The sequence below is a fragment of the Phacochoerus africanus genome, chromosome 1 (genome assembly GCF_016906955.1).
Source record: "Phacochoerus africanus isolate WHEZ1 chromosome 1, ROS_Pafr_v1, whole genome shotgun sequence".
Taxonomy (NCBI): domain Eukaryota; kingdom Metazoa; phylum Chordata; class Mammalia; order Artiodactyla; family Suidae; genus Phacochoerus; species Phacochoerus africanus.
Genome location: NC_062544.1, coordinates 186,748,203 through 186,762,782, shown reverse-complemented (window position 1 = coordinate 186,762,782; position 14,580 = coordinate 186,748,203). Strand labels below are relative to the sequence as shown.

General features: G+C 38.5%; 1 protein-coding gene across 1 annotated transcript in view; it reads left to right on the top strand.

The window, feature by feature from the left end:
- Positions 1 to 14,580, top strand: part of WDR49 (WD repeat domain 49) — a 144,135-nt gene that overhangs the window by 79,353 nt on the left and 50,202 nt on the right. Inside the window, 2 exon segments of the mRNA XM_047785863.1 lie at positions 8,501 to 8,665; positions 12,183 to 12,323. Coding sequence (XP_047641819.1) covers positions 8,501 to 8,665; positions 12,183 to 12,323 — 306 coding nt within the window.

Here is a 14,580-nt window from a genome sequence, read left to right as displayed (position 1 = left end):
AAAATTCCCTCAATTTTTTTTTTTTTTTGGTGTGGAAACATCTTTATTTATTCTTTATTTTAAAGTTATTTTTAACAAGATATAGAATTCTAAATTGATGTTTTTTGTTTTGTTTTGTTTTGTTTTTTGCTCTCATCACTTTATTTTTATTTATTGTTTTTTAGGGACACATCTGCAGCATATGAGAGTTCCCTGGCTAGGGGTTAAATTGAGCTACCACTGCTGGCCTGTGCCATAGCCAGAGTAACACAGGATTCTTAACCCAGTTAGCGAGACCAGGGATGGAACCCACATCCTCATGGGTACTAGTTGGGTTCACTACTGCTGAACCACAATGGAAACTTCCTCAGCACTTTAAATATTTCATTCCACTTGTTTCTTTTTCTGAGGAGACATCAGATGTAATTCTTATCTTTATTCTTTTTTAGGTAAGGTAGGTGTATTTTTCCTCTGGCTGCTTCCAGGATCTTTTCTTTATCTTTGGTTTTCCGTAGTTTGAATATGATATGCCCAGGCATAGTTTTTTGACATTTATCCTTCTTGGCATTATGTGAGCTTCCTGGATCTGTGGTTTGGTGTTTGACACTAATTTGGGGAAGTTCTCAGCTATTATTGTTTCAAGTGTTTCTTCTATTTCTTTCTTTTCCTTCTGGTAGTCTCACTATGTGGATATTACATCATGTTTTAGTTGTTCCACTGTTCTTGGATATTGTATATTTTTTTCTGTTCTCTTTGCTTTTTTTAAATATATTTTTTATTACTCAATGAATTCTTTGCTTTTTAATATCTGAGGTTTCTACTAATTTATCCTCGAACTCGGAGATGATTTCCTGAGCCATATCCAGTCTCTAAATAAGCTCATCAAAAGCATGTTTCATTTCTGTTACAGTATTTTTGATCTCTAGCATTTCTTTTCGGTTCTTTCTAAGGATTTCTGTCTTTCTGTTTATGCTACCCATCTGTTCTTACAAGCTATTTTACCCTTTAGAGCCCTAAGCATACTAATCATGTTTTTTTTTTTTTTTTTGTCTTTTTGTCACTTCTAGGGCCACTCCTGTGGCATATGGAAGGCTAGGGGTCTAATTGGAGCTGTTGCTGCCGGCCTGCGCCAGAGCCACAGCAACATGGGATCTGAGCTGAGTCTGCAACCTACACCGCAGCTCACTGCAACGCTGGATCCTTAACCCACTGACCAAGGCTAGGGATTGAACCCACAACCTCATGGTTACTGGCCGGATTTGTTAACCACTGAGCCACGACGGGAACTCCTAATCATAGTTGTTTTAAATTCCAGATCCGATCATTCTGACATCCCTGCCATGTCTGTGTCTGATGCTTGCTTTGTTTCTTAAAACTGAGTTTTTTGCCTTTTGGCATGTTTTGTAATTTTTCCTTGATAGTGGATGTGCTGTGCTGGGAAAAGAGACTGCTGTAAATAGGCCTTTAGAGATGTGGTGGCCAGGTGTGGGGGAGGGGAAACATTCTCTAGCCCTGTGATTAGGTCTCATCTTCTAGTGAATCTGTGCCTCTGGACTGTGAACTTCACATTTGCTTCTCAGTTGTCTTCCAACCCTAGGTGAAATGGGAAGGCTGGAACCACACAGAGTTTGTTATTTCCCTTCCCCAGGTCAATTAGGCTCTGGTTAAACAGTTTCTCCTGAGTGCAGACCTTGTTAAGAAGAACAGAAATGTCAGAGTCGTCTGACATTTTTTGAAGATATTCTCTCCCCTCCAACCCTGCCAGAGCACGTGGGGATTTTTCTGTAATATTTACAGGGAGAATCTGGACCTCAAAGTGAACTCATAAATTGGTGGGGGCTCCGCCTATGACCAGCTCCCCAGAATATTTAATTCTGAGACGTGTCCACATTGAGCCTCCAGCAATCCATCAGTTACAGTTCTGGTTTCCCTCTTTTGGTTCTGTTTCCTGTGGAGTTCTCAGTTCATGAGGTTCTGCTCTGGTAGGTTGTGATGTTTTCTATTGGCTTGTTGTTGCTCCAACTTGGGGTGACCTGTGATCTCATTTCTCACACTGATCTAAGAAGAGCTGTTGATATTTCAGTTTTACTAGCTTTTCACTCATTCCTAGGATGGAGCCACAACTTCCAAGCATGAGCACCAGGACCTGCAAGTCCACTGCAGTCTCGACTATCTTTTAAAGTAGTTTTTTTCTTAGCTGTTTTTTTAAGAATGAGAGAGGTAATGAGGTTTTAGAGTCAGAGTTCCCAATGCTTTACGTTGAGCAAATAGTTTAATTTTTCTATCTTTTGCCTTTTTTTTTTAGGGCCACACCCGTGGCATATGGAGGTTCCTAGGCTAGGGGTCAAATTGGAGCTGTTGCCGCTGGTCTATGCCAGAGCCACAGCAATGCCAGATCTGAGCCGCATCCGTGACCTACACCACAGCCTACAGCAATGCCTGATCCTTAACCCATTGAGCAAGGCCAGGGATCCAACCCACAACCTCATGGTTCCTAGTTGGATTCGCCTCTGCTGTGCCACAATGGGAACTCCAAATAGTTTAATTTTTCTAAGCAATAGTTTCTTTATCTATAAAATAAGAATTATAATACCTCCAATGTAGATTTTCTATGGAGGACAAAAGGGTGCTGTGTATAAAGATACATAGAACAAAGCGGGGTAAAAACTAAATAAATATTAGCAGAAAAAGCAGAAGTGATACTTTTCTGACTTTATATCCCTATTCCTTTGGGTGCTTGGTGACTTGGGGAGTGTGTCAAATGCCTGTGGCCTCTCCCCTCATTCACGGTGCCTAAGCCTTGCTGATCTCCTTGCTAGTCCTTGAACTTACCAAGGACCCTCTGTCTCAGGGCCTTTGCATTGCTGTTTTCTTTGCCTGGGACTTCTTCACCCAGGTATTTGCATGGCTCCTTCCATCACCACAGTTGTGTATTTCTTCAAATAATTCCTCATGGAAGCTTTTCCAGAGCCCTCCATCTCTGCACCCACTCCCGATGATCTTTGCCTCCTTCTCAGTTATATTCTTCTCCATAACACTTAGCACCACTAACCATCCAGTGTGTGTGCATGCTTTTTTTCCCCTTTGTTCATTGCATCTCTCCCCTGCTTCCTCCACTAAACATAAGGGCAGGAATTTTTCACTGTTGTATCCCCAGTGCCTAGATTCTGTACCTTGCGTATTGTAGGTGTTCAATAAACTTAAAGAATGAATTTGAAAGATCAGATTATAAACTAACCTGTGAAGAGGTGATGTCTGCTAAATAAGATTTATACATGGAGCATGGCTGCCTTAAAATATTTGAGGTGTTTGCACTAGTCCTCTGAGCTATTGCCATTCTCCTTACCTCTTTACTTACCAGGACATAACTTCTAGAGATTTGATGCAAAATAGGAATAAAGGAGGTAACCTGCTTTATGTGATGGGACTGTAAACAGCATGGACTTAAAAAAATCAAATTGTAAACAGCAGTTAAATCAAATGTCCTGATCCCTTGGTAGCCAGTAAAATACACGGCTGTAATTTTTTATTCTTTTTGCTTAGACCTAGGACTTGAGATGCATATAAAGGAGAACAGAAGTGATTATTGTTGTTGGAGTAGCAAGAAGAAAATTCGGGGACGTGTCGTGGATAGGGCCTCACATCTCTTAGAATTGTCTGATTGGCTGTGACAGCTTCAGATGAGAGAGACAAAAAGACCCATATATTCCTAAACAGTTATTAACTCAGGTACATAAGGCAGAGTGTGCCTCCATCAGAACAATTTGCTCATGAGGTCCATTTGCGCTGCAGTGTAGCTTATTAAGGCGGTGCCATTTCTGCTCTGCAGATGCCAGAGACTTGTCCGCCACTGTTGAGGTCTCATCAGATAAGAAGCAGTCAGGAGTAAACTGAAACCTTAAAGGGATTTGGTATCATCAAAATGTGGCCTATAAATATGATGCCAATACTTATTCCTGGGTTTCATCACCGATAAAAACAGCTTGCTAAAAATACAGTCCTCACTGTAGTCAAACCACTTCATCTGCCAAGTGATGCTAAATGCCCTCTTCTCTCACTAGACTTTGAATGTCATTTCATCTGCCTTGTTACTCTCATATTCTGATATTGTCATAGTTAGAGTAGATTCTGGTTAATACCTGGTGTGTGTTTGGGACAGAGTCAGTCCTTGTATTTCAACACATTGTTTTCCCGAAGACTGTGCCTTCAGGCAGATTGCCATAAAATGAAACCTGACTGGCTGTACACTGTTGTCATTATTGATTCAGATTTCATGAGAATTTGTGAAATGAGCAGAGAAAGGTGCTGAAAAGTGATGAATAGTATGTTGGGGGCTCAGCCAGGTAAGTCAGAGAAGGGAGAGTGTAAGGCAGCAAAAAGCAAATGTTACTAATTCCTGGTTGAATGTCTACATTAGATAAAAGTGGTGAGTGGATGATGAGATGCTTTGTAATGTGACTGGCTCCAGTCTTGAACAAGTAAGCAAGTCTTTCTTGGAGCATGGTTAATTTTATTTTGCTTTTTTTTTCTATCACTGAATACCCATCTTTCAGTACTGAAACACCTAGTATATGATAGATACATAGTAAATGCTTTTTTTTATTTTTTATTTATTTTTTTATTTTTTTGCTTTTCAGGGCCGCACACACAGCGCGTGGAGAATCCATCTCAGGCTAGGGTTTGAATTGGAGCTACAGCTGCTGACCACAGCCATAGCAATGTAGGATCTGAGCCATCTGCAACCCACCCCACAGCTCACAGCAACACCAGATCCTTAACCCACTAAGCGAGGCCAGGGATCAAACATGCAACCTCATGGTTCCTTGTCAGATTCATTTCTGCTGCGCCACGATGGGAACTCCAGTAAATGCTTTTTGAACAGCAGTCATAAAATCCTCTAACCTTTTCTTCAAAGACCACTGTCAGTGTTTTCACTCGTGCTTAGAATATTATGTTTTCATGGCTTTGTCTTTAACAAATATAATCCAGATTCTTATGCAATTAAGTGAGAAAATCTGAAGTGTGATATAATTTTAAATTTCAATGTACATCTAAAAAACCTGGCTTCTAAAATCTGTCTGTGTTCACTCTCATAGTTGGAAGAAAGCAAGACACTAAATGTGTTTTTTTTGTTGTTTCTTTTTGTTTTTGTTTTTTAGGGCCACACCTGCGGCATATGGAAATTCCCAGGCTAGGGGATCTAATCAGAGCTATAGCCTACACCACAGCCACAGCAATGCAGGATCCGAGCCATGTTTGCAAGCTACACCACAGCCCAGATCCTTAACCCACTGAGCAAGGCTATGGATCGAACCCACATCCTCATGGAACCTAGTCAGGTTTGTTAACTGCTGAGCCACGAAGGGAACTCCTAAATGTTTTTCTTAAATTGATTTCAATATGAAAAATGATGAGACCCAATAAGAGGTCAGATGATGAAGCTTGAATAGTAACACTAGCTAACTTTTATGACTTATTTATTGTATGCCATGAACTATGCTAAGTATTTTATAAATATGTTCTTACTTAAACCCTTAGACGTGGTTTGAGGTAGTTACTTACTATTGTTCTCTCTGGTTTATAGGTGAAGAAACTGAAGCTTAGAGAGGTTAAATAATGAGTCCCTGGTCGGACACAGTTCCATATTCAAACTCAGGCATCACAGCCTAGACCCACTGTTTAACCACCATGCCTAATACACAAACCAAAGCAAACAGAAACACAGTCAGTTACATGAAATGATAATTAAAGTGCTAGGTCACATTTTCTAGAGATCCAGGACACCTGTCCTAGAAACTACACTGTAGTATAATAATGGTAATTAAACATTGAAGCTACTTTTGATTTCTCTGGGAGAAAACATGTAACATAGTACAGTTTTACATCATTTAAGACTTTGTCTGACTAAGAGTTGTAAGATCAGGGGGAAAAAAGGGCTGTGAGAGCTCCTATGTTCATGATCAGTTCTTTGCAGAGGCATATGTATTGCTGAACTGTGGCCCTTTTAGTCAATCCTTCCTCTTCTTTTTATCTCCAGAACTATTGTCTTAGGTGAGCATCTCTACCTGGACTATTATCAATAAATGGTCTTCCCACAGCCTGTCTATTTTTCACACTGCTACCTTCACAAATCCACCACCACCAACAAAAAATGCTCTATCACTTTCCTCCTTATTTAAAACAAAGAGATTCTTCTTAATTTTGTCTCATCCATGGCACTAATAACCAATGAAAGCTATGAACCCTTTCCCAGTAAAACAAACAAAAACAAACAACCCCACCTTCTATTGCCAGCTTGCTTCCTCACTTGATATTCCACCATTTATCCTATCATCTGTACTCCTGTACTGGCTCTACGACACTTACTGCTGTTTCTCATGCTTGGAATAGCCTCCAAGTTCTCTTGTTGAATCCCCCTTTTTGTTTTGTTTTGTTTTGTTTTTAGGGCACATTTGCAACATAATGAAGGTTCCTCGGCTAGGGGTCGAACTGGAGCAGCAGCTGCCAGCCTACACCACAGCTCATGGCAATGCCAGATCCTTAAACCACTGAACAATGCCAGGGATGGAACCTGCATCCCTGAGGATTCTAGTCGGTTTCGTAACCCACTGAGCCACAATAGGAGCTCCTTCAAATCACTCTTAATTATTTGGGGTACGATGCTGAAATAGAGGAAGGCCTTAGGATGTGTCTGTAAGAGAAGGCTTAGGTTTCAAACCTTGTTGTATAAGCTTGGGAATGGCACTTAGCTGATTAGAATCCTAATTTCGTCATTGGTAGAATGAGAGTGATAAGATAATTTTACTGAGTTTTTATAAAGATCAGATGAGATAGCGAGTATAAAGGGCCCGGCACTCAATAAATACATGTTCCTATCTTCAGTCCCTGGTTGATCCTCCTCACTGTTTATCTTCATCTCCTGCTCCAGTGAATGGATTTGGGGGTTTACTCTCCGTGCCCCCAGATCACTCATGGGGTGATACCTCTAAACTTGTAGGATTGTTAGGCATTTATCTCTTTCTTGTTTGTTTCTCTCTCTAGCCCAGTAGTACTTGATCCAAGCTGCATACTTAAATAATCTGGGGAACTCTTTAAAAAATACTACTGCTTCTTTCGGTTAAGTCGGAGTCTCTGGTCTGGTATACAGTTGTGGTTTTTAAAGTGATTCTAGTGTCTAAGCCTAGACCATAGATCCCTTGAGAGGGAGGATTTGTCAGTGAAATGCCGGTGCCCTCATGCAGCTGGTTCCCAGTGGATGTCTGTGAGTGCCCATAGAGTGAGTGAATGAATGAATTCATGACAGCCAGCTATCCAGGCCTTCTGAACATACAGTTCATAAACTTTAACCCACTTATTTACGAAAATGTGACATTCAACCTTAAGATATTCTTAATAAATATATATGTATATATATTTAAATTATATTCTTTTTTTTTTTTTTGGTCTTTTTAGGGCCATGCTTATGGCATGTGGAAGTTCCCAGGCTAGGGGATGAATCAGAGCTGCAGCTGCTGGCATATGCCACAACTCATGGCAATGCTAGTTCCAGGGATTGAACGCATGTCCTTATGGATACTACTTCAGTTCATTACCACTGAGCCACAATGGAATTTCCAAACTTATATTTATACATCAGTAATCAGTACCTAAACAGATAAATATATGCTTTATGTTTTCTTAAAATCTAGATGTTGCTTCAGGCAACTTCCTATCTACATATTTTTATATTTTTTGTTTTTTTCTTTCATTTGGGGGGTTCCAAAGTTATATTGGTGTGGTAGTTTTAACCAATAAATCTTTTAAAGGGTGCCTAAATACCTAGAGCTGAAATTAGTCTACTTGCCACTATTCAATTTCTTACCAGGGAACTATTGTATATAATTCTATCCTTTCATGCATTTTTTGTTGCCTTTCTCTTGGAATGTATATGCAGATTTATATTTAGTCTTCCTGTGTTCTTTGTTTTTAGTGACCCCTCAATATTTGTGTTTAGCTGTAAAAATATAAACAGGACCTTGGGGGAAAAAGGACCAAAGGGACTAATGGCATCAGATACGATAGCTCTAGCAGTTTGCTGAAATGAACTTTTTCCCATCATGGCTGGTAGTGCTTTTCTTTCTGAATGCTAAATGGATGCTGATATATAATAAAATGTTTATTTTCATCTAGTAAATAGCATCATGACTGATAAAAATCAGCTTTCTCATCTAAATGTGAAAGATTTATAAGTTTATTTTCAGTAGGATTCGATTTCAGGATGGCCTCTAGACACTAAGCTGAACAGTGCAAGAAGATTCCTATCTTTTCTGATAAAGAGAATCGTGACTTCATTACCTCAGTTCTGGCCTGGAAATTGAAATGTTATCAGCTTAACAAAAAGAAAGCAAATACATTAAAAAATGTCTCTAACTGTTGGGGCAATCTCAGCAGGGGAGAGGCACAGGCTGGATATTTTTATTGAAATAAAATTGGTGGATGCTTGGACTATATTTAATTTCTCTAAAATGTTATTTTCTCATAGGTAATCAGCTCTGATGCGGGGTCGACTGTTTCCTTCTGGATGATAGACACCGGGCAGAAAATCAAACAGTTTACAAGTTGCCATGGCAACGCAGAAATCTGCACGATGGCCCTTGATGCAAATGAGACACGGCTTTTGACTGGCAGCACAGATGGGACGGTAAAGGTGCGAACACAGTGACGCTTTTCTATCCAGATATGAGAAGGCTAGAATACTGTGTGAGGAGACACAGCTTTGGCTATATTTGTGCTGGTATTTTTGGCCTTGCAAGAAGAGAGATGAGACAAGATAAGAAGAGCTAACTAACCCAAACCGTCTAATAACAAAGCTGTTAGGAAAATAAACCTCTGTGGAGAAATGAATAAATGATTTTTTTTCAGAATAAATTATTTAGAATCAAAACACAGTTTGGCTTACTTGTTTCAGAAAGCCTTTTCCAGTGTTCTGGAGAGAGGACCACTTTGGGGAATAAGAGATCTGAATAATCTTCATGCACTTCAGTTTTCTTTTTTTCTTCCTGGTTTATAAAAAGAGAAATCAGGGCAATTAAGTAAACTTGTAAAATGGCATAGATGCAGACTTTTCCAAAAATGAATATTTTAAAATCTACTTATTTCGTAATTTGCATTTTCTATGACGTGAGATAGGGAAGAGGGAGAGTAGAAAGGACAGTTGTAATCTTATTTAGTATCCATCCTAAACTAATACTATTTTTATGCTTCCAGTTTTCTTATTTTGTACTAATTATTAATTTATTCTGGGAGGAAAGTGCTGTTTAACTTTGCAAAAATGATCAAATTTTTATGCAAAACTAGATACTTAAAATCTGAAATCATGCCCACCAGTGACTCTTCTCTGCTCCCGTAGCCTCTGAGAGTCCCGAGAGTGTTGGATTGGAGATGACTTGTGACAGTTTGAGGCAACAAAAGGCAGTTTCCCAAATAAACTTTGAATGGGTCTCAAATTTCTGTCATAACCAGGGTCAGAAGGCTGTTGACTAGAGTTACTTCCAAGATAGGGTGCATGATGCTTTCAGGTAGGCTGCAGGGGAGGTAGTGGAAAGTGGATATGTAGGTAAGACATCATGGAAGTTGGGGGCAAGTATTCAGGGGGCTAGCAATGGTCAGTGTGAGGCATGTTGCAGTGAGAATCTCTAGAAATCAGCAGAACTTGGCCTCTTGGAAGGTTAATGGCATGAGTTATGGACTTGAAGCATGAGTTGAAGTAAAGTAATCCAGTTCACAGAAGAACTGATAAAATGTGTGAAGGTAGTGAGATAATCCCAACCCCAGTAGTTAAGGTGGAATAAAACAGACATAATTGAAACTAGAGTGTTAGACAGTTACTTAGGCAAAAGAGCAAGTGAGTACCCCACTTACCAGTCAAATACAAGGCTGAACTGAAAAGTGAAGGGAGTGGATTAGATTATTTTTATCCCTCTCTTGGGAAGTAGCTAGTCATAGAGTCCAGCAAAGGGCAGACTTATAGATGGTGGCTAAAATGGTCCCACCTAAGGGATTTAATAGTTCTGGGGAGAGTTAGATCTTTACAATACATTTTTGTGGGTATTATTTTTGGTGGGCTTGGTAAGAGCCTCGTTTAAAGGTAAATCATGTTATATGGGCAAAGAGCCTGTGCACCCCTCACTGTCTCAGCTCAAGCCTTGACAACTTAGAATTTAATATGAATTTAGTATTACAACCAAAGATTTTGAAGGTACATTTATCTTTATCGAAATAGCACAACAGAATTCTGAAGCTTGGCAACTTCTGTGTAGGATGCATAAATCAGGTTTTCGCTGCACTGGCCATACTCTATAAAGAAACAAAAATGAATGATATTTTCCAATCTCATTTATAATTTAGACTCGAAAAACTAGTACCTATGCAAAGATTTAAATGTATTGTCCTATTTATCATGGTTTTGAAGTGTCTGTTTTTAAATTAATTAAGGTTTGAATAATTAATGTATGCATACAATAAAATTTTAAACATCAAAGAGATACAGTGAAAAGAGAGTTTCTTTCTCATCCTGTTCCCAGATCTTCCCTTGTAGTACTAGTTTCTTGTACACCTTTCTAGACTGTGAGGACAATTTTTTTCTCAGTGGCAGTTAACCATTCATGCTGTTGTGTATTTTGCATTTTCCTGTATTGGACATTGATTCATATGAATGCAAATAGCAACAATAATAATGTTAGTTAAATTTTATTTCATGGTTACTATGAACTAGGCATGTCTTAAGCACTTTACACAGACACACACATACACACATGCCAATATGGTTGGTACTATTATTATATCAGATGAGGAAACTGAAGCCCAAGGAGATAAAGCAGCATGTTTAAGGTTCCATAGCTGGTCGACTTTGGGCAGAGCTTAGACACTCGGCAATGACTCATTCTTCTTAACAGCTATATTATGTGCTACTGTGTAGATATTCCATATTCTGACGTTTAGTTCCTTGTTAATGAGTAATTAGGTTGATTCAAATCTCTAGCTTTTATTTTTTAGGTTTTTTTGGTGGGGGGGTGCACATCCACAGCATGTGGAAGTTCCTAGGCTAGGGGTTAAATTGGAGCTGTAGCTGCTGGTCTACACCACAGCCATAGCAATTCCAGATCCAAGCCACATCTGCTAACTACACCACAGCTCGTGGCAATGCTGGATCCTTAAACCACTGAGCGAGGCCAGGGATGGAACCTACGTCCTCATGGATACTAGTTAGATTCGTTTCTGCTGAGTCATAATGGGAACTCCCAAATCTCTAGCTTTTGTAAACACTGCTTCCAGAATATCCTTCAAAATATATTGCTCACACATGAGTGTCTCTGTGTGATGATTCTAGAAGTTGAATTTTTAAGGCATAGGGCATATGCATTTTAATTTTGATTGATGGTGGCAATGCTCTTTATGATGTCACTAATGTTTCATAGCAGAGCTTAGTTTTAACTTAGTTCAAAGTGACTTAATGACCTTCTCTCTTAAAGTACACCCACCAATCATATCTCCATCCTCACCTGCTGCCCAAGGAGGTAAACTAGAATAGCTTGTGTCTTTGCGGGATTGGATATGGCACCCACTGTCAACAGATGAATATTGGCAGAAGATAGGAAACCTATTAAATGATGACTGTGTTTCATTTCTTTCTTTGTTTCTTTGTTTCTTTTTTTTTTTTTTGGACACAGCCACAGCATGTGGAAATTCCTGGGCCAGCCACAGCAGTGACATCCCTGTGTTCTTAACTTCTAGGCCACCAGGGAACTCCTGGACAGTATTTGAGATTCTGTATTAGATGTTTAAAATTTCAAGCATCCATGAAAAGTAAAAGTCCTGTGTCATAAATGAGAAAACCAAAATTTAGAAAGAACCAGGATTTTGACAGACTCCAAAATGTGGCTCTTCATGATTTTGTACTGTCTCCACCTTAAAAACCATGCACTTATGTATAGGCTTTGAATCAATTATGTAAATTGGTAAGGTTACAAATAGATTAATAAATATAATAGCTAGATTTAAGTAGTGAGAGGAGTTTCTTTAATTATTATATTTCTCAAGTGAATCAACCCTAGTCCAGAATGTAAATGAAAAATTTAAAATAATCCTATTATACTCTGTTATTTTACTCATTAAGGAGAAATTTCTTTTCTGTCTCAATGGCAATTTTAATTTTTCTGTTAAAGGTCTGGGACTTCAATGGCCTTTGTCACCATACACTAAATGTTGGGCAAGAGGGAGCTGTGGATATTTCACATATTCTGGTTCTGAAGAAGATAATACTGGTTACAGGCTGGGACAGGTATGATATGCAAAGCCATAGGAAGGTAAAAGGAGAAAGTTTTATTTAAATCAAAATCTAAAAGAAGAAAGAACACAGAAGTCTTGACTGATTCTGAGTTTTTAACGTGCTGGCGACCTAGGTGTGTGTTTGGAATTGACTGAATGCTTAGTGAATAAAAATTTTAAGATCATGTAGTTTGAGTGGCTTTCAGAAGGATTACAGTGCTTTCTCTGGACTTTGGAATCTCTCTTTGTCTTTAACCATTCCAGATAGACATGTAATACCCAGGAAGTGGGTATTAACTCCAGATGTTTACTCAATTTTATAGTCAATAAATTCTTAATGTAGAAATTACATTCCTTCAACTGTAGAAGGAACTCATTCTTTCTTCTATTGTTACTTAGTTTAAATTGCAGCACAAGAGGGGAACAGCCGGCTGAAATCTGTTAGCTCCTCTTTCATATCAGGGCAGAGAAGGGCCTTTCACAGCCCACTTATTCTTCTCAAGCAGCAATTTTTCCATTTCATTACAAGGAAAATTACTATTCTTTCTTTTTTTCTTGGGAGAACTAAGGGATCATAAACAGAGCCTTTTCTGTGGCATTGTATAAGCACTAGGAAAATTAAAGTGTGCTGTGTTTCAAAAATATATTGTCCATAAATTCAACAGTTCACAAAATACTGCTAAGAGGTGCTTTGTCCAAAATTATTCACTATAGAATTATAACCTTAAGGGTTTAAAGCTAGGATTAAATCAGATTTTATATCTGGAAAACTAGGAGTATTTATTTGGGGATTTTTAAATCAATCCTAGGAAAGACTTTTTTTTTTTTTTTCCTAATGCAGATAGGCACATACAGAGAAGAATATATAGTGTCATGCACAACCTAGTTTTCAGACATAGTTAGACTGTAAGGAAAGAAGGATATAGTATAGATTATTCTACTTGCTATTAAAAACTAATTTAGTCATCCTCACCTTTGAAAGACAAAGCTTCTTCATATTCCTGGGAGCAATCATGATCCATCAGTGACTCACAACCTCTTCAACAGACCAGGGCCTAGTGATCTCTGTAATTAGGCGATGGCAATGAATAAGTGAAGTTCTCTAACATCATTGCAGGGTGGATGTGTAGCACCAGATGATCTGCTTTAAATTTTGAACAGAGTGAAAAAGAACTTTAAAAAATTAATCGCTATTAGTCAAAACCTTGGCAATATCATTTTATTAATCATATTGTTGAGACACCTCTGGTTAGAAATTAGTATCAAATGTGAGGTTTTTTTATTGCTTACAGGGATAAATTTTGAAAGCTTAGGTGTGTGGAGTCATTCAAAAGTGGTTTAGAGGAACCTCGATGTTCTGCCTATATTAATGGGTAATCACTTTCTATAATCTTGGGGAGGAAATTTTGGGAACATTGAAATGAGAGGATTCTTATCACTCCTCTCATTTTCCTCCATCTTTTCCATCTTCTGCAAAGTTGTCAGGACTTGGATCCCTTAGTTGGAATTGAAAGTTGATGGAGTTCCCGTCGTGGCTCAGCAGTTAACAAACCCGAATAGCATCCATGAGAACATGGGTTCCATCCTTGGCCTTCCTCAGTGGGTTGGATATCCACCCTTGCGAGTGAACTGTGATGTAGGTTGCAGACGAGGCTTGGATCCCGAGTTGCTGTGGCTGTGGTGTAAGCCAGAGGCTACAGCTCCAATTGGACCCCTTAGCCTGGGAACCGCCATATGCCTTGGGTGTGGACCTAAAAAGAAAAAAGACAATAATAATAAAAAAAAAGAAATTTGAATGAATACATTCCCAATTATATTGTTTTACTTTCATATTGATGAATTTAAAATCATGTTTTCTAAGTAGGAGGTCTTATGTTAGGATAGATTTTGTAGGATCTTTGCAGGGTCTTTTTTTTTACTCTTTTAACTAAAGAGGCAGAAGAACAGATCTTTTTTTTTTTTTGGTTATAACTTAGGAAGGATGGTCCATTAAGCCAGTTCCTTAATAGTTTAGTGATTTGAGAAGAAATAATTTTAAGACTGACAGTTAGCTTATTAAGCTTTCTTTCAAACCCAGAGGATGCTGTTAAGTTATACTGTAAGTTTATTTTATTTTATTTTATTTAGGCCACTAGGGCCTGCCATTACACCCTAACTTTAAATTTAGATTCTATTTAAATAAAGAAATTATTTTGATAATTCTGTCCAAGATGGAATAGAAACTACAGGTATTGAGTTAGGTACCTAAATATGCCATCCGATTTATTTTATTTATAGTGCTTTGTAGCATTACAC